This window comes from Lepisosteus platostomus, chromosome 3 (assembly GCF_059453375.1).
Source record: "Lepisosteus platostomus isolate fLepPlt1 chromosome 3, fLepPlt1.hap1, whole genome shotgun sequence".
Classification (NCBI taxonomy): Eukaryota; Metazoa; Chordata; class Actinopteri; order Semionotiformes; family Lepisosteidae; genus Lepisosteus; species Lepisosteus platostomus.
In genome coordinates, this window is record NC_142613.1 from 74,862,738 (window position 1) to 74,883,877 (window position 21,140).

Consider the following 21,140-nt stretch of genomic DNA (forward strand, 5'->3'; position numbering starts at 1 on the left):
TTACCCTTTCCCTGCAATAATACATAAAGTAAATACAAAATGCACATCATTTAAATACATTAAATAAGTCACTGTCGCTGACAGGGCCCACAGTACAAAACATTCTTTAACCCAACTGAACACAGCAGAAATGAGTAGATGGATTAAGAAGAGAATGTCATGTGACATTTAGCTACAAATTACTGCATGGATTAAAGCATCCAGAAGATGTTTTATCAGGTGTTTATAAATGTTTCTTGCATTACAGGGTTAATAAACTGAGACCTTAAACATATGAAAAACACCAAACATGAGGGGAAAGACTGACAGTTCTCCAGTTTACCTACACAGATGTACAGTATGCTTCACACTTTGGTAAACTTCACAAACATAAGAGATAGCAGTTAATAGCAATGAGATGTTTGACATATCCTGCACTAAAATTAGATTTAAAACCATCCCACCAATCCCCTTTATTCCAGTTTTCCTTTTGGCTCCTCTCACATGAAATCACAACTTGCTTTTCTCTAGCTGGTGTTTTATGTCCTTGGCATTTTTAACATACTTTAAAAATTCTTTTTCACAGTCTGAGTGGTGAGTTTTCCATTTCAACAGAAACATGATGCCTTGCTTGCATAACCATTAAGTAGTTTTGATAAATTCCTGCAAAATAATACTAATTATAATAAATGAGTTTATTTTATCCCAGCAGAAGAGTTTTGACTACACAATTCTTACAAAGCTTAAACTGTGTGCATTTTATTTGTGATGGAGAAGCAGTTTGCTTGGTGTACTTTCTGATAGTTTGTTCTTTGTTGTGTATGTTTACTATTCCTTTTCACAATCCTGATGTGATCCCAAAGTATCTGACAACTAAGAAACGGCCTGCGGAGCAATAAGAACCGTCTTTTAGTTAATTTGGAAATTCATTATTGAAAGTAGGCTAGTATCCGTCAACGTTAAACAGACATCATTCTCTCTCTCCATATTCTATAGAAAATCTCAGACCATATGTATAGTATTTGTCTGTTCTGTTTAATACTAGTGATAGCTGTCGTTGTTTGTTTGCTAAGTAGAGACAGAGAAAGGTGCTATTATATCTTAATGTGGTGTACTGTAAGTGCTCATAATAAAACTAGCAATTTTGTTACAGGATTTCTTTCAAAAGTTCCTGTTTGAAATATTTATAGATGGATACCCATTAAACCACAGTAGACAAGGAATGCTTTCTTAACTAGTTTGAATAGATTAAGCAACATTTGAGATTTTTATCTGTGTTTTCTAAAAAAACATTACAGACTCGGACACACGTTCACCTCACACTCACATTAATGTGTGTCGAATGAATTTCAGTTTAGGGCCACGAAGGTCAGAAGTAATGTCTTGAAGAAACAGTGTGCGTTCTGATAGATTTCACAAAGGAAATTATTTGGCCAGTTCGGATGAAATGAAATAAATATGTATCCATTTCTCTACGTCGGATATAAAAAAGAAGCAATAAAAATAACGTATTAAAGCGGTTAAAATTGTCATCTTAATGAATATAGAATTTAACATATATAATTCAAACATGTGAATTTTCCAGTTTTATGTGAACTTTGTTTGGGATTGGTTTTTAACTCGCGACTGAAGCGTGTCAGATCTCTGCAGGACTCCAGCCCTTCGATTATTGAAGTAGTTACAACAGTTGACCACACGGGTGCGCAGGAAACGCGCCTCGGACTTCTTGCAGCTGTAGTCGAGGAAACGGTTGTTTTCAGTGCCTCGCTTTTTTAGCAGATTGTATGAACACAATACATACTGTACAGTATATCGATATTTCACTACAAAGAGTAAAGAAATATGCAACAGAAGAATGTGTACATTAAGGACATGAAAACAGCGTATTGATGTTAAACCCTATGAACACAGAACAATTATTGTAAAATGCAAATTGAAATAATTTTAAAATTGAATCTGTAAGTCAGGTTCCTGTAAAATATGTTTATTTGTTTTTTGTAAAGAGAAAATAGAAAATAGAACCGTAACGAATATTAAATCTTGTTTTTTACTCTCACAGCATTTATCCCCGTGCTTAAAACATGAATGCTGGACATATTTTAAAAACCTTGCTGTGTTAATTGGGTTTGGTTTTATAACATGGTAATTTTCTTATGATTTATGTTTTAAGTTTACAACTTTTTATCTATATTTGACAACAACATAAAAATCAGTGTCTTTACCAAACCTCACGGTCTGCAGAAACTAAAATGTCTGTCCTCAAGGAACATACTGCATTTGCTTTCCTGAATAAAGGAGTAAAAACACATGGAATATTCAAATGTGTGGCTCATATCATAGTTCCAGGCCCTGGGGCTTTTCTCCGACTATCCTGAAATCAGGGTGTTTCTCACGGAAGAACAGACTGACATAAAATATGTTACAAAGGCTGTGGCACAGCTGCGCATTGGTTAGCATGGGGCCCTGGGTTTTTTCTGCATGATGTACTGGTATTGTACGTTAACTGGCTTTGGGGGAATAGTCGCTGGTGTGTGTGTGTGCGTGTGTCCTGTGATAGGAGTCCTGTCAAGGCTATATCCTGCCTTGAGCCTGTTGCATGCTGGGATAGATACCGGCCGCTCATCAACCCAATGTCACGGTGGTCGTCCCTCCTCTACTCTAGAGGGTGCTCCTACCTTTTTCGTTGTGTTCCCAGTTTTATTTGTCCCAGCTGTGTCTTATCCCCTTTTCCCTATTTAAGCCCGGCGTGTCTGTAGTTTCGGGCTCAGCTCTGGAAGAACCTGGAAGCCCGCCTACCACCGGGCACAGGCTTCATCCCGGCGCCCTGCCCTACTGAGTCCGGGGCTCGGAGGGCCTCGTCCCGTCAAGGTTTTAACTATCCGTATTCCTACTTCCCTGTTCCTGAGTATGTCTTGGATGGGTCTCCCAGCACCTGGACCTTGGACTGCGCCCCGATTTTCCCTATTAGACTTCCTTCTGGACTCGTGCGCCTGCGATCCCCTCCTGCACCAGATCACAGCCCTCACCACCTCACCACCACCACTGTGTTTCTGCCCACCCTGACCCTGCTGCGTCTTCCCTGATGTCCGACACCAGTCACTCCCCGATTACACCATCCATTACACCGGTTTGTGATTTGGATACGACCCGGATTTGTGGCACTTTGTGGACTTTGGAACTCGGATTGAATAAGGATGGAGAGGACGGATTGCGGACTGGCTTGGAAGTTAAACGGACTGGAGGAACAGAGTAAATCTCCACGAAAGATAAAGAAGGAAAGTGTGGTGTGAGTACTATATCTCATTTACATAAACCTTTCCCCCGGAGACGCCACAAGGCCAAAGGGGGAAATTTGGCCAGGACACCAGGGTAACACCCCTACACATTTTACGAGATATGCCCTGGGATTTTTAAAGAACACAGAGAGTCAGGACCTCAGCTTTATGTCTCATCCGAAGGGGATGTTTGTATTTCTTTACGGTGTAGTGTCCCCGTCACTATACAGGGGTGTTAGGATCCATGCAGGCTCAGCGCCCCCTACTGGTCCCAATGTAAACTAAAACCAATGTTTCATTTCTGCTGTTGTTAGAAACTGAAGGGACTGAAAGATTTAATCTCGCTTTATGCCAATCATTTATACTGAAATCACCATTAATGATTGGTTCTCAGGTGATCGACGTTGATTATTTTATTATTACTAATGTATATGTACTGTAGAACACACCGGAAGAAGGCTCCACAGCTGAAACGTTGTTTCTTTTCTTCTCTTTTCGGCCTGGATTAAACCTGTACTTGTTCCTCTGCAGGCTAAGCATTCTGATGCAGCTGCCTACTTGATCTACTGTATATACTGTATGCAACTACACTTTTGTATTAGAAACATTTTGAATCATCCCAGTTTGTCCCTCTGGTTAAAGTTATATGAGAAGGTATTCATTCATGTATACTGAACCAGCTGCCCAGCATCCCACAGCATATCTGGAGAATGTTTATTGGACTGTCAAGGAAGACATAACACAGCCTTGATGGCAGGGACTAGGAAATGGTGGTACTACAACATCCTGATAAGCATTGGTACAAACTGGTTTCCAGAGAACATTAAGGGGGGAATGTACTACCCTTGAAGGTTCAAGTTCAGCATCCCTGTGTCCTGGGGTTGCTATGGAGACCCTCTTTATTTGGCCCAAAGTTCTGGTGATGCAGGTGAAGCAGACTAGGGAGGAGTATTATGGGTTGTATGCTGGGAGGGTAGAGGGGATGGTCAGACGGTGACAGTTTACTGCTCTCGGCAACTTATTAATCAATTAAGATAGACTGTGATAGTGCAGGTGGGGGAATAGTCAGCCATCCCCACCCAAAAAGTGTATTTAACCTCTGATGCTTGCCTTGCATCTTTGAGTTTTACATGCGTCGTGGAACTCCCACAGCGCACACATTGTGAGATGAAGAAAATTCATCTCACTGCTGTCCTCGGCCTGGTTTTGCTGTGGGCTGTCCTGACTACCTGCCTCTTACAAAGCTATTAACTGTGAGGGTCTGAGGCTACTTTGCTGTCTCAGAACTTGGACAGCTTTCCATCATCAACACAACCAGGAATGCTGCACTGGATCAGCACACTCTAGAGGAGAAGGTGGCAGGCGTCCATCTGTGACCTGAAGCTAAACCGAAAGAACCTCTTGTTACCGTTACGACCACACACGGTACCTAATTAATCTAATCATCTAATTAATCCCTCGCACCTGTCCTCTTCACGATTTAAACTTTCGCTTCCCACTTCCCGACGCTTGGTATGGGAGTCACTCACCCTGGTGAGCACTTTGCTACGGCAATGTCTTTCCGCGCTCTTTCTCCTGATGAGCTCTCCCGGCTTTTTGACTTTTGGCTCTGGCTCTTGGATTGTTGCTTTTTTAGGACCTTCCTTTCACACCTGTTTGTTCCTCGAAACCAGACTAAGCACCGCACAGGGTTCTGCTTACTTGATGGTATCGGCTACAGTTACAGTCACAAGACAATGATTCTAAACACGCTGTACAAGCAGATCTACAGAAGAACGGCTACAGATGAAGAAACTCCAGACTTAAACCCGATTGAAATGCTGTGGCAGGACCTGAGAGAGAGTCTTTACCATCCCCGAGGGGGCAATGTTGGTGTACAGACGGACAGAAAAAAAAACATGACAAGAACAACAATTTGCATACATATTTGCATAGAAAATCAAGTATTAAGTAACAATATGGCTACAGGTTTGAACAAGAACTTAAATCTATTGGGTTTGGAGTTGGGGAGTCGGTATCTGCGTTCTGACGGGGGGGGACTAGAAGTTATTAAACAAGGGGTGTGAAGGATCGTCACAGATGGATTTTGCTTTATGCAAAACATGTGAATGATGGGCGGTGGAGAGGGCAGGGAGATCAGCACCAGTGACCTTCTGAGGTGAGCTGTCCCTGCAAGGCAGCCCTCAAGAGCCACAGAGCTGAAAGAGGCGTGTGAGGAGCACGGGGTCAGACTTCTGTGAGAGGTCGTTCAACGGCTGCAGGAAGCAAAGTCCCAGTGCTTGTTGCTACAGGGGGCATCACCAGATACTGCGTATAAAGATTCACACACTCCGTCACACATGGATATTGAATGTTGCGTCATTTTAGAGTACATGTTTTATGTAATAAGTTTCACCAGGATCACTTATCTGTTATTAGGGCTTGGATTAATATCAAATAACACTTCGGGTTACAAAGATGTGAAATATATGAAAATCCTAAGGGGTTTGCAAACTGTTTTTGTCACTGTAGCCCTTACAAAATCTGATACACAGATTTCTGAAAGTCAGCAAAAGCACGGAGCAGCACCATAAGGCATGCTGTTAACTGTAATAAACTCTTGTGAGTATTTATAGGCATATATGGTTTCGCATCATTAGCCAAAGTTAAGTGCTGATAGGCCAGCGTCAGATTCAATTTTGTGATTTTTCTTACCACCAGACAGTTTTAAGAACAAGTCTTGCGGTGCAGGACTTGGATTCACATCTAAACAAGAGTTTATAGTTATTTTAAAGCCACCACACACCCAAACGTTAAAATCATATTTCTGTGCGCAAACTATAGCTGCAGCCCACTCTCTGTGGGTTATGTGGGTTACACAGCCAGCTCACTGTGCTTTAAAGCATCAGTTCTCTAAATCATGATCAGCAAAAACACAGGGTCCTCATCTGGCTTAGTGTTCTCTTCTCCTTTGCTGTGTTTCTTTGTAATAAATGCATCTCCCCACCGCGAGCCAGATCCCTGCTCCTGGCACCTCCAACTTCAGAGACACACATAAGAAGACAGGAAAGGTTACAAACGAGAGGAGGTGTACTGACTATGCATACTACATGTATATATAATGATAAATATACATGAAAATTATATGCATCATTACATTGCTGCCTAGAGTGGGACATTTGTAATCTATATGTACTGTAAAACCACTGAAAGGCAGAGGAATAATGGTACTGTAAAAGTTCTATATAAAATAAAGGATATTTTTTTTATTATTATTATTATTAAATTATTATTCTATGAATGTATCTCTCTCGTCATCCTTGAGATCTAATGAGACAATACACTGTATGCCCACCTTCTGTAAAACAATCCTAAGACAGCCTAATAACCTCAGACTATTCGGCATGGGTCCATACAACAATAAACAGAAAAATTACAAACATGGGGACACTACTGGGACACTATTAATCGATTCAAGGATTTGAATCTTTCAACAGACTGAATCTAACCCATTATATTACTATATGACATAAAATACATAGAACACTGGGCTTATTTTTTGCTTTATTATTCAATGTGGGACGGTTTGGTGTTTTTTCCGTTACCATATGAGCAGACTCTTTCCTCCATGGATGTGCTTGCAATGAAGCAGGGATCTGGCTCGCGGTGGGGAGATGCATTTATTACAAAGAAACACAGCAAAGGAGAAGAGAACACTAAGCCAGATGAGGACCCTGTGTTTTTGCTGATAATAATTTAGAGAACTGTCGCTTTAAAGCACAGTGAGCTGGCTGTGTAACCCACATAACCCACAGAGAGTGGGCTGCAGCTATAGTTTGTGCGCAGAACTATGATGGTAACGTTTGAATGTCCAAGCCATAGTCGTCACAAACCAAGTTCAAGCCGAGAAGACATGTAGCTGAGGTACCAGCAGGGAAATCCAAAGACGGAGCTGAGAAGCAGGCAGGGTTCAGAGATACAGTAGCCCACAACAACAAGCCAAGTGAAACCAGAGGATTAAAGTAGCATGCACAGAGCAGGACACCAAGACTTGTGACAAGCACTGAGACTAAGCAGAGAAATAATGCTGATGCTGATCTTAAATACTGTGATGTTAACGGGTACGTGAAATTATTTAACTAGATACAGGTGGTACTGACTTCCAACCCGATCTAGTAACTACAATAAAGGAAGATTTCTTTGATCGATGGGAAGTTCTGTCAATTCTCACAGGTTTGGGTGTCATTGTGGAGGCTGTCGCCTGCCAAAAGATTAATGGTGTGATGGGTGTGCAGATCAGATTAATCTAATACTCCCCACGTGAGTACAGGACCTGTTACAATGAGCCCAGGCGTAAAGGTGTAATTGTGATGATTCCAAACTATTTACCTCTACATATGTCATTTCGCATGTACTGTACCGCATTAACTAATTAAGGAAATGAAGTTCATTATACATCACACAGATCTGCACTTACCCAGTTTTGCAAGGCACCAAGCGCCAGCGGCGTCGGTCAGGTGAGTTTTGTAGTGGATGGGCACCAGACGTAGCAATGTGCCGTTACACCACATAGTTTGAGCCAACAGTCAGGATGTTTTGAGGTGAACGTGCTGCGGGTGCACGTACTTGTGGGACTGGGAAATCAGGTCTTAGTGCAAAACTAAGTGCGATTCATAAGCAGCACCGTGCACATGTGAGTCTCACTGTGGAAGGAGAGATGAGAAAGTGCATCAGATACTGGTCAACTGGCTGCTGCTACACAGGGGATAGAGTTTCAATATCAATCCTTCCACCGTCAGGCACATCAAATCCATTGGCAAGGTAAGATTAATAACATACCTGTCTTCCCTACTTCTGTTTGCTTTTTATGGGTTACACAGCTGCAGATACTACACTTGTCTGGCCTACAGTATACTGTATGTGGTGGGAACTGATCTCAAGTTAATTGCATTATTCCTCATGGATATTAACTCTCCTGCCATAGTCAATTTGCTATAAATTGCATTGTTTAGATACATAATCTGGAATAATAATGGGAGCTCATTATTCTTTTAATATTTGCCTCATTGGTGCTACTAAATGCGTGAACTCTGGTTTTCCTAGTGTAGGTGGTGTGAAAAGACTGGCTTGGTCAATGTGAAGCAGGTTCACACACATTTGTCGTACTGTGAAGGGGGGAGTGCTAGTCACTTCAGGGAGATACAGTATGTAGATCGTTGACTGGATGGACACGGGGACACAGAGACAGAATACAGGAGAAGAGGAAAGAGTGAGTCTGTTAAGGGGGAATAGGCAGAGGTCATAGGACAGTCCATCACCAGGAACCTACAATGTATTACACATTCGGTTGTTCTGTTGTTTTATCTTCTTTTACAATTTGCTTTGAGAGCTCTGTTGCTCCACAGTAGTGTCCCCTGGGTCCAGTAAGGATTGCAGGTAAATCTAAATTGCTTCCTGTTTAGCCAAAGTGCAACTCAGCTTGACAGTGAGGAATGAGCAGTACAGTATGTGAGGAACATTACTAGAGCCAAATGAACAGCATTCGGAGGTTCTTTCTTTTGTGACTTTTGAACAAGGCTGTGGTTTAATGTGTCGGTGTAAACTCATTCACATGGAATTTGAGTCAGCAAAGACGGATGAGGAAAGGCTAGATCTGTAAAGGTGAAGGATACTGTTACAGTGAACAGTAATGACAACAGCTCTCCGGGCCAGGTGACACAACAAATGATGTAAACCTGTTACAAAACACATTCACTGGATTAGTGCCTATTACTTGGATTTATTCTACTGTTTACTTTTAATTCATTCAATGTGCTTCAGAATCACAGGACAGGTCACTTTGCCTTTAATTCAAATATAGATTCTGAAGCATTTATTACTTATATGTATAAACATATATGTATCACACATTGTGTATTAGAATCTCACACCATCGCCCCACCAATGGGTGACAATGAAGGAGTGGCATGCTTGTGCTCAACACCTTTTAAAACAAGAGAGCAGTGATATAACCATTTCTGAAGTTACAAGTTCTTTAGGTTAGAATTTCTATTAGCCTTTGATAAAGGCAGCTGTGGGTTACAGTGCTGGAACTCAGGTTTAGAAGCGATATCTCACGATAGGGCCGAGTGAGAGTTATTTAGTTGTGTAATCTTGGAAAACAAAATCTTTTGGAATTGACATTAAAATAATTATACTGGAAGAGTGGTTATGCTCACCTCTAGCAATGATTTCACTGACAGGCGTCGTCAACCACACATGACATTCCAACCTTACACAAATATTGAGTTGAGTATATTTTCAAAGAACATATAAAGTATGTACTATAGAGGGATTAAGATGGATGGATGTTTGTCCGTTATGTCTCCTGGGCACGTAGGGGCAGCAACATCCTGTTGTTGTTTCCGTAACATTAGTGTTTTACAGGACAGGGTTGTTAGCCTTGTGCCCAACGTCCGACATGGAGGACCTGGTGCCCAACATGGGACACTGAGATTATGAGAGGGATTAAGAGCTGCTACAAAAATGTTTACGCAATATTAAAATTATTCCTCGCACTCCAGCATGTTTATTAAATCCTTGCACAATTCCTCAAAGTCAGATATTCACACAATTTTGCAGGTAAAAACAAAATACAGGTCGCCCATTAGTGAATTACCAGAACAATTGATGTAACCAATAATAATGATAGACATTATGTATTACAGTATGTGCCTTGTGTTTATGTATGCAGAGAAAGACGACACATGCAGTGGTAAATTTAAAATCAAAGCAGTAAACTCCTTTTTATCTCACAGTTTCATTTCTGCTTTGTAATTCTCCCATTAGGGAAGCCATCTGCAAAGCTTTTTCCTCATAAAAGTGGAGAAGCCAAGCCTGTGCAAAACTTCTCTAGACTTCTCCGCTAGTGTCAGAACTGTTGCTTTAAATTTTTGCCTGATAGATAAGACCTGATACATCAGTCGATTGTTTTATAAGACATACAATATGTACAATCACATGTAAGAAGCCTTGACCACCTAAAACCCTCTTTTAAGAATGTTTTGTAACACAGCTGTGTCACATGTACATGAAACTCCACCTTTTATTCAGATCTGAGCTGATAGCCCCTCCTCAAGACTTTTTTCACTCCTCCAAGAGAGCTTATATCACTCACAGCAGGCAATTTTTTTCATCCTGTTTGCAGAGAAGAAGCTTGCATAACTAATAAAGGGCTTGCTTGGTCTTTAACGTTTGATCAAGTGTTTCCACAGATAACGTTTTTTAGTTCTTTCACCTGTGGCCTGCTTTTTCAGTAGCCTTACTGACTTTTTGCGTTAAATTTAAAAGAAAAACGTTTCTTGCATACACACACAATTGGATTCAGAGCCTCAGAATGAATTTTGATGATGTGCTTAATCACATTGGGGGTTTTGGCAAGTTCCAGAAGATCCTGTATGTGTGGATTTGTCTTCCCCAGATCCTGCTGGGGTTTCACATGCTGGTGTCCATCTTCACTGGAGCCATCCCCCCTCACCGGTGCCGGGCCCCCTCCGCTGGGCTCTCCTCCAGCCCTGGAACCAGCGAGATCCTGAACTTCAGCCTGACAGCCAGCTCGGAGGGATCTGACCTGTCCTGCTCAGCTTACAGCCCCCAGTCTGCTCCTAACAACCACAATCACTCATGGCCTCCAACAGACAATTCCACTGCCACCTCCTGCACTGAAGGCTGGGAGTACAGCAAGGAGACCTTTCAAAGCACCATTGTGACTGAGGTAGGACCATTGTCTTTTCAAAGTGAGACTTTCATTGTGTGTTCACGTCTTTCAGGGCTTATCAAGGACACCCTCTAATTATTGACTGTCAGCCCAGGGCAACCTGGCCTGAGAACAGAAGATCAGGTTAGCTATGGCAAAACAATGGAAACAGGGAGGTTGTGACACAAGCAAAAGACCCAGAAACATGTTTTGTGAGTGGGAATGCCAACATTAAATTATATAATGCAAAGAAAAGACAACTTCAGGTCAAACAACGTTGTTAACCAAAGAAAAGCAAAAAGAGATTTGTGCTTCTAGAGATAAATGAGCAACAGATTGGCTATTTGCATCTGCAGTTTATTTGTTTCTTCTCTTTGCTCAGTGGGATCTTGTCTGTGATAATGCCAAGCTGAACAACATTGGCTCTTCCATTTATATGTTTGGCCTTCTGGTTGGAGCAGTGGTCTATGGGGCTTTAGCAGATAAGTAAGTAAGCCGTTGTTGAAAACTGCTTCTTGAAAAACTTTTTTTACTGCAATACCTGTGACAACACATGTGAAATAACGTGAAAGACACAGGAATTCATTTCAGTTAAAGGTTATGCTACAACATAACAAAGAAAAGCTTAAGAAGTACATACTGTACAGTACAAAATCAAGTTCACTATTACATATTGATACATGACTTAACGTAAATAACACAAAGAAAGGTATTGATACTGTATTCCTCGAAGTTAGAAATCAAAATTAAGATTTTATTTTCAGGTGTGTTGTGAAATGTTCCAGAGCCTGATTCAACGAAAATACCTGTCTTTCCACTTTTATAAAAGCAGTGCCAGGCATGTTTCTCAGTGTTACTTGTGAAGGCTGCAATCAACATTCTTCCTGTAGTTTCTTCCAATAGAATCATTATTCTCAGGTAATTAAATCAGTGCTCCAATTTTGGTTTCTGGTCTGCATCCAATCGCCCATAGTCTGCAATGAAGTCACAATGACAACACTTTCTCATAATATGCAGTCAATGGCAGTTTTCGTGTGCATAATTGTTTCTATCCTTTTAAATGTGTACATGAGAATATTACCAGGACAATGTCAGTGCTGCACTTTTGAACTTACATTTAATACACCTTCAAGTAGAGATGGTCATAGGTTCAATTTCTGGGGATCCACAAGTGTCTCCACCTCCTGTGAAATACAGAGAGCATTTTGAGTGTGATATTCACAACCAGAAAGCTGGATGCACAGCAATTGCAAGCAATGAAGCTCCTGTACAGTATGTGATACATGAATGGACTGTATATGTGCATAACATGACACTGTGACAATCATTGTATTCCTTTCATATTTTCAGTCTTAATGCAGAAAAACATGTGGGTACAGGCATTTTCAATCAACCAGTCTGTAGTTTGTGGTATTGTGTGAGTAATCAGTCTACATCATGTCTGATTGTGAGACTGATCACTGCTGGTAAAGTGCCAGTTAGGTTTCATCTGTATATTGGGCTCTTAGATCAAAAAGTTAAAAATAGGTGCTGGTTAATGACATAATTGACAGTAATCATCATCAATATAATAAGCCAGCAAAAATGTGCTCATGTTCTGACCACACATTCGCACAAAGGTGATGCATTATCATCATCCACTGGCTACAGCATGCAGAAAATCTGAAAATATCTCATTACAGCTTAGGGCTTTTCAGCAAGGGGTCCTCAGAGATTGTCCAGGAGGTCTTCAGGTGCAAAGGAATCATTTTCAGCTCTCTAACTCAAGGAGTTTATAAAACGAACACTCTGGGGTCTACCTGCAGTTCTGATTTTAACACTTCGAATTGCAATAGGAATAGCAACACTCAGGAATTTTAGTCATAATAAATTCGGCTTTCCACACTTGGCTCAACTAATTATTTAGATTATGAGCCAGCCATCTTCCTTTTCTGTACGTGATTCATGGTAGCTGGAGTGTGATAAAATGATTTCTGTTTGTGCAGGTATGGCCGACGATGTATCATTCTGCTTGGCTTAGCTGTCCAGACTGTCTTTGGAGTCGGTGCAGCCTTCTCTCCCAACTACTATGTCTATGTGTTCCTGCGTTTTGTGATTGGGACAACAGTCTCTGCTGTCATCATGAATGCCTTTGTTTTAGGTCAGTCAAATAAAAACAAAGAAGCAAATTTATTTCTTAAATAAGAAAGACCCAATGTAAGGTGTTTTTTGTGTGTTTTATTTAAGTATTACAGATATTCTTTTTTTTCCTGCTGGAGCAAACAGGGCACGTTAACACTTTTTGTAAACTCTACAAAACATGGAAAATTGTTATCCATGCAGAGAAGAAAAAAACCCCACCAGAAATCAGGTTGAAAACTCTGAGGACTTGAAAATTTGGTTAGGTCTACTGGAATTATTTTCTAACATTACAATTTCTGCATATTAGTCACCAATATGAAAATTTCGCAGTGTTATAGTTTCCTATTATGGAAATCAAGGTAGAATGAATTAGAGAACACAAGAATACATAAAAAGGCTTCAGTCAATAAATATTAATGTCCTGTTTTCTCACAATACTTGCCCATATTTACCATAAAAATCGTGGACTACGTAAATATGTTCTCTTTGCTCCATGTGAAAAAAAGCTCTGAAATCGCCTGCTTAGACATCCACAGAATAGAACAGATGAAGCGATTATTTGTGTTCAACAACACTCTTTGCATCCTGAGTGCTCAACTTACTTTCTTTGTGACCTTTCAGGTACTGAATGGACAGGCACAAAGGATCGCATGCTTGCTGGAGTCATTACTGACTATTTCTTTGGCATTGGATATATACTTTTAGCAGGAGTTGCATATCTTTTCAGAGACTGGCGGAAATTACAACTAGCAATTTCAGCTCCTGGATTCTTACTTATCTTTTACATCTGGTAAGTGGTGACAAAGAAACCCTGGCTTTTTGTGGACTTCTAAGCTTAAATACAAACGTAGCATCAGTCTAAAAACAGGCGTGGGGCCAAACAAGAAAAACAGGCCATGCTTGAAGTACAGTAGGCTTTCAAAGTCTCAGCTATCAAAATTGAAATGATTAATCCCATCTGAAGCAGGCTATTTAAAAAGGTTTAGCTAAACGGTTTCCTTCTGATCCTTGACTGTTTGGGAAGGTGATTTTTGATGGGTGCTCATTCTGAACAGCTGATCTGCCATCATAAAATGGGTCAAACTGTAGGGTTGCAAAGCTTTGGATGTCGGAAGTGTCGTTCTATTATTTTGGTGTCAGCAGCATTTTGTGGATTTGGGGATCTGAATCAGTGCCTCTGCTCGTAGGGTGTTGCCAAAATCTGCTCGATGGCTTTTGGCAAACCAGCGGAAAGACGAAGCGATTCTTCTCATTCGCAAGGCAGCAGCAGACAATGGGACAACAGTTCCGGTGGACATAGAGCTTCTCCAGGTTAGGCAAATTGAACCACAGCCCAATGACTTCTCCTTTTCAGTTCTGATTTTTATAGTCTGGGCATTGTAGCAAGAGCTCTGTTGTTGCAGAAGACGACACAGTGCTTAGAAGCATGTCATTTACAGTACTTCAGGTGTATTAGATTTGATCATACTGGTAAAAAAGAAAACTCTCAGAATGTTAATTTCAGTCTTAGGTAATTAAACCTTTGTTTAGGGCACAAAAGCCCTCATCTCGTTTTTATAAATATTGTAACGCATATGGCCGACATTACAGGTTGTGCGAGCCGGCTTACCAGCGCGGTGACGTCACCGCCCTTCCCTGTGAATAGCAGGGACCGCAGCCGCTGGGCTGAGGGGAGATTTCCCTTTAGCTCAACTGGTTGGGTCCCTGTTAAGTGACGCCGGAGGCCTGGGTTCGAGTCCCCAGAGGTGGGGGGGCCGACCTGAGACATAGACTTACACATCATATTTATTTCGAAGGAAGTTGCTATTCAGAAGAATTAAAGGTGAATTTTTGATGGACGATAACTGCTTCTGTAGTGCAGTAAAACACACACACTTATTTTCTGCAGGAATCCAATGGCCCCATTAACAGTAAGGAGGAGAAGAAACGGTATACAGTCATTGATCTGATTCGTACACCAAAGATGAGGATACAGTCATTAATACTGTTCTACCTATGGTAAGTCTGCTTTTGGGAATCTGCACAGCTGTTTTTGACATTCTTCGAAGTAATCAGTGCAATAGAAGAAGAGGCATTAATTGTGAGTTCCAGAAAACATTTAGGACCAGGACAAAGTTCAACATGAAAACAGTATTATTGTGAAAAATCAGAGAATTTCATGTATAATAGCTTTGCAAATACACCAACACAACACATTTCTCTTTAGTACAATAAGTGCCTTATAATCTAAAAACACTTCTCTGTTTCAGTGTGGGGTGTGAATTTTGCGCTTGTTTTAGCGTCTTTGTTTTGTGTTTGTTTTAGGTTCGTCAATATTCTGGTTTATTATGGCCTGTCCTTGAATATTTCTGACTTTGGAATAAATATCTACCTCACCCAGTTCATCTTTGGTCTTGTGGAAATGCCGGCTCGCACAATAACTCTTTTTACCCTCAATCGCTCACGAAAGATATCCCAGTTCTCCTTCCTAACTGTGGGAGGGATGGCATGCCTGCTGACCATCGCTGTCCCTGAAGGTAAGACCTGTGTCACTCTGACACTCATAAACATAAAGCAATTACGACAGACCTACATAGCACGTACAGAATCAATCAAAAACGAGCGCTGCATACAGAAGGTTTTTGTATCACTGGGTGGTGCTGTGCAATGGAAAAAATACTATGACTTACAGTAGCTCTTAGAAAAAACAACGTAAATGAACGAAACGTGTTTTGTTTTTTATTGTTTTTGTTGAGAATGTTGCTACTTCAAATTTGTTTTTTTGTTGTTTCTTGTGCAGAAATCGATTTTGTCCTTAGACGTGCATCGTCGTAACGTCGCCTTTCAGCTGTGTTCACTTGCTCAAAGAGGCGATTTGCTGGTTTGTTACAGGTCAGACAACCATCAGGACGGCCTTGGCTATGGCAGGAAAGTTTGGAATCACTGCGTCTTTATCCATTGTTTATATTTATTCGGCTGAAATCTTTCCCACAGTCATCAGGTAATCACATCGCGCTGGAGGTCTTGTTTGCTTTAACTCACTTTGTCAGATCTATCAACCACAGCACCCAGTGTTTCATACTTAAACTTTCGGGACACATAAAGCTGACCATTTCACAAATACATCATCGCAATGTGGAAACCGAAAGAACATACGCATTCTTTCCTTTCCAAGAGCTAGCCCTTACCTCTGGTTAAATGACAAAATAAAAGTGTTTGTTGAGATTTTTTTAAATAACAAAGAACAAGGAATTTCAGCCCACAATTTTTATGCATGGTTTGCTAACTTGTAAAATGAAAGGCAAGTGATGGCAAAGCAATTTTGTACTTCATTGAGCTACAGATGGGTGATAAAAACGATACAGCTGCACATTCAGCACAAAACAGCTTACAGCTATTTACTGGCCAGTGTGTCTGCCAGGACAAAATTCAGAATGATTATCAAAGTCCGGGGCAATGTCTGTAAAAACTGACAGTAAGGCAAGATGTTAGTGTGGATGGAAGCATGTGTAATAAAATACAGCTGTGCACAGGGCACTGTGTTCTGGGAATACAGTGCTTTACAATGAATCCGCTCACACATAACCTGCTCATATCCTATTTGTGTATAAGGGCAGAATTGTAGTAGTTGTGAGAATTATGCAACAACAGAAGAAAAGTAAGAAGACCTGCACATACAGTACATGTACTGTATGTACAGTAAATGAAGGGAATACAGAGCAAGCTGTCCCAACCTGTAAGGTTTTTAGTATCCTTGAATTTAAACTGATTCCACGTCTTAGTTGCTTTTGCTTATTAGCAGATAGTCTGGATTACAATATTTCGGTGTCAAAGCTGAACATGAAGCATTTTAATCAGCCATCATACCCACTCCATTCCAGTTTTTAAAATCGCAGCGGAAACAGACACAGACATGCAGTTAGTCCACAAATGTTACAAATTATTAATGTATTAGTGTTACAAATCTCGGGTAACAGGCCTCTTTGCTTGAGAGTCAGGGAAGGACCATGAAGGCTGAGTCAATATACTGTATAAAGTCAGAGGTATTACTGGGGGCAGAGGAAGATTAAGATCAGAAAGCTGAAGTCCTGAAAGAGTAGAGAGCTCCATGCGTCCCCTTACACACATTTACTGTGGTATACCAACTTCCAGCACCAAGAAAAAGTCTGCAGTTTCTGACCACGATACCCTTGTTTAATTTAAACCAGCCTTCTCTTAAAAAGTACCATGGGTCTATGTGTACTACCTCAATGTTTCTGACAACGATGTACAAAATAATAAATATAAAAAACAATAATAGTCAAAATATTCCTAATATTAAGTAAACCCCTAGTTTTTCTCTGCACAATTAAGTGGATAATTAGTTTGGTGCCTACATATTAGTGTAAACAAGGACTGGGTCTGGACGGCCCTATTCTATATAAGGAACAGAAAGTTTGTGGCTTTGGTCGACACCATACAGATTAGTGGAAAGACAATGTTGCAATCAAAAAGGATTGTCAGAGAACCTGAGAAAAAGAGTATTTCACATAAAAGTTTGCATACTTATTTACACAAGGATATTTACTGATGGATCATATTGTTAATTAGTCCAATCATGTCTTATGTTTTTGTGTTGTATGTTTAATTGGACTATCTTTTATTGAAACTTTCACGCTGATCTGATTATGTTTTTAGTCTCAAATATGCCAGATCTGTTTCCTGGCACTGTACAAGTAGAACAAAGTGTTGAAAAGCAATGAGAGAAAAGCATTCGGCATGGTACAGCACAGAATAAAAGGAAGATTGATATAAAATACGAAAATTTGGGAAAAGTACACAAATAGTGTGCATTTGTGCAATGTTAAAGGGTGAAGTCTTCATAAAGAGAAAGAAAGAGCCTTGCTGATGTTTTATAAGACAATATTTTATTCCTTATTCTAAAATAAAGGTGTTTGGCAAAAATCCCAGGTAAATAATTGTATCACGCTTTTTGAATCAATAATGCAAAAAGTAACACACTTGAAACACTACTGGAATGTCTTTCTTCTGGTTGTAGACAGAACGGCATCGGGATGTCGTCAATGTGCGCTCGTGTAGGAGGAGTCATCGCCCCACTGATCTACCTGCTCAGAGCTCACAATAAGGAGGTCCCCATGGTCATATTCGGAGTGTGTCCGCTCGTTGGCGCGGCGCTCTCGCTAATATTACCGGAGACCGCGCACACACCTCTGCCTGACACAATAAAGGATGTGGAGGAAGGCTCGAACAGGTGAAGTTCCAATAATTGGATTCATTTTTCCACATTATGCACAGTCCCAGGACAGAATGTGTTTGTCTGGGGGAAGCATCCACAATACATTATGAGATGGATAAGAATTCAGTATCGTCTTGAGGAAAACTGAAGCTGGTTCGGACATATGTTTGGCATTAAAGTAATGAAGATAAGGTTTGATCCAGCTCTTGTCTTTTTTTCAAGATTTCTTCATATTTGGTAAACTCCACATGACTTTCTATAAGGACTAGTTGTCAGCAGTGCAGCGTAGTAGTCAGGGTCCTGGACTGGATAAACGGAAAGCTGTAAATAGAAATACATTAGCAATGTCTTGTATATCTTCCGTAAAATCTGTACTTTCATAAATGGGGACAAAAATAAGCTGCACTGGATCAAAGCATTAGCCAAAATAAATAAAAATGATGTTAGCGATAACTGGGCTATACTGTTAAATCAGTCCCCGCTCATTCCTTGTTTCTGGTCATCTCTCCTGTGCCAAAGCTCCTCTTCACCGTCCCCCATCGGCACCCCCCTGGGTGGAGAGTGTGTCGTCAGCTGTAACAGGTTAGGGCCTCTCCAGTCACAGCCCTCACTCTCGCTGGTGCCCACAGCCCCAGTCACAGCCCAGGCAGCCACAGCAACGAGGTCCCTCTCCCTTTTCCCCCCCTCTCTTCCGCCGGCGTCCAACAGGTGCGGTGTCAACTCTCGACTCTTCCCACCACCCCCCAGCCTTCCAGCTGCAGCTTCTCCAGCTCGACAGGCTCCTGTTTGTCTTCAGGACTGTAGCTGATTTTTTTTTTTTACTTTCTGGGAGGGGGGTTCCGTGTGGAAACCGCCCTCACCCATTCAGTTGTAGCAAAACTTGAGCAAGTGGTGCCTCACTACCAGTTCCTATTCTACGTCCGCGTCGGAACTGATGAACTCCCTATAGCTCCCCCTAACCAATCAAAAAGGTGACGTGTGTTCTTCAGTAGTAATAGTTTTTGCATGTTCTACAGCAGGAGTAAGGCACTTGCATCTATATTCTGCAAAAACACTGATGATGGCGACTACATACAGTATTGTATATAAGGAGACTGCCAACTCAGTCCCTTTACGATTAGTACTGCACATCCAGCAAGGTAGCAGGCAATAAATGAAAAGATCTCTCTAAAGACGTGTTTTTTCTTAATCCAAAACACGGCTGGCACTAGTGTAGGATTTAAAAATGAAGGCACTTGGGATGTGTTTTCGCTTAAATCCTCTTTGTAGTTGTGCAACTAGAACATTTGGCACAAATCGGATACTTCATGTGTCTCTCCCATTTTCCCTTTTCTGTCTCACCTGGTTTGTTCTAATCCCTCCTCACCCTACTCAAGCAACATTCATCACATAAACACAACCATTCAATAGTACAGCACAGTGAAAAGAGAACTCAAACATTAATCCCTACAAAAAACACAGTACTACAAATACATTCTGAAAAGAGAAGAAAGAAAACACAACGTTTCGGCTGTGCTGTGAGCACCTGAAGAAGGCTCCACAGCCGAAACGTTGTGTTTTCTCTCTTCTCTTTTCAGCAGGGAATAAACCTGTTACTTGTTCCTTTGCAGCCTACGCATGCTGATGCAGCTGCCCACCTGCACTACTGTAAATACATCTCCAACATTACTGCCACAATCACTACCACCATTACCTTTATCATTAACTATACTAATATTATCATTATTGTTTTTATTCCACTGCCTAGTTGTTTTCTTTATCTTGTGTCCAACAGCAACTTCTTTGATTGTCTTCACAGTCTTAGAGCTACTCTTCTGCACATCATGAGTGATGGTGTACTGTGTCCTGTCCTGACTCGTCCCATTTCGACAGGAAATTGACATGCATTCTTCTTTTTCCAGGGAAAAGAGCACCGGAAAAAGTGCACACAGTGAAAAACACTCTTGCACCAGGATCTAAACGCTGGACTCAAACAAACCGGTTTAAAAAAAATTGCACATCACTTGGCTGGAGCAAAGAAGGCTTCAGGAATATATGTTCGAAAGTCCCTTTCTTTTTTTCTCCAAAATGAACACTGGTACAAATGGAAATTAAGTGCAGCTAATTTCAGGATTGAAAACAGAAAGCAGCTCTTGCAAAGAAGGTTTTGGGTGAAAGGAGTTCTACTTGTCAAGCATGTGGTATTTGTCAGGATATATAGTACTCTAGTACTCAGATTTCAAGACACTTCATGGAAAACAGAAATGTTTCTTAATGTGTTTTTCATTTAACACTCTTAAATTGTCCCTAATATTAAGTTGATAATGTTCATCAATCTATTCCATATGCTGTTTTTGTATTTTTTGTTTCATTTAAAAATGAAAGATTAAAATAACAGAAAGAAATAGTTTATTGGATTGATCTAAAGCACTACATGTTGTTTGGTTAGGGACTGTAGGAATACAACATTCCCACATGTTTTATGCCTTCAGACTTTTCTAGAACTGCAGAATACTACAACTACTGGTAAACTGGAACTTTACTCATTGCATTTTGCCTGTATCATGCACAGTTTAATTCCTTAACACATACTATGTCATGAATTCATGTTTATGGTTTCACATCATGATCATGTCCTTTTTTCTTAGAAATGCATTCTTTTTTTTATTTGCTACATTTTATTTAACTACAAAATCACAGTTTCAAGTGTCCAAACAGTTAGAGGGCACGTATTTTGCATGTTAATAGCAATTACTAGGAAGCATTACTTAATATTCACAGTAATCAAGCCTGGTTTTAAAATGGAGCATAGATTCTGTAAGTCAAGATTGCATCAACTACAGTATATACTCTTATA

At 40.6% G+C, this 21,140-nt stretch overlaps 1 protein-coding gene across 3 annotated transcripts; it reads left to right on the forward strand.

The window, feature by feature from the left end:
• Positions 1-3,110: 3,110 nt before the first annotated feature.
• Positions 3,111-20,688, forward strand: LOC148675462 (organic cation transporter protein). Of its 3 annotated transcripts, none has more exons than XM_088626814.1 (11): positions 3,111-3,265; positions 10,693-10,986; positions 11,351-11,454; positions 12,954-13,108; positions 13,711-13,879; positions 14,277-14,400; positions 14,978-15,087; positions 15,394-15,605; positions 15,961-16,069; positions 18,107-18,319; positions 20,206-20,688. In XM_088626814.1, the coding sequence occupies exons 2-11, from the start codon at positions 10,711-10,713 to the stop codon at positions 20,261-20,263; spliced, it is 1,530 nt and encodes a 509-aa protein (XP_088482940.1). In that variant the 5' UTR covers positions 3,111-3,265; positions 10,693-10,710; the 3' UTR covers positions 20,264-20,688. The 3 variants fall into 3 exon arrangements, with proteins under 3 accessions (XP_088482940.1, XP_088482941.1, XP_088482939.1); XM_088626815.1 differs by lacking the exon at positions 3,111-3,265 and adding an exon at positions 7,918-8,054; XM_088626813.1 differs by lacking the exon at positions 3,111-3,265 and having other exon boundaries at positions 10,406-10,986.
• The last annotated feature ends 452 nt before the right edge of the window (positions 20,689-21,140 follow it).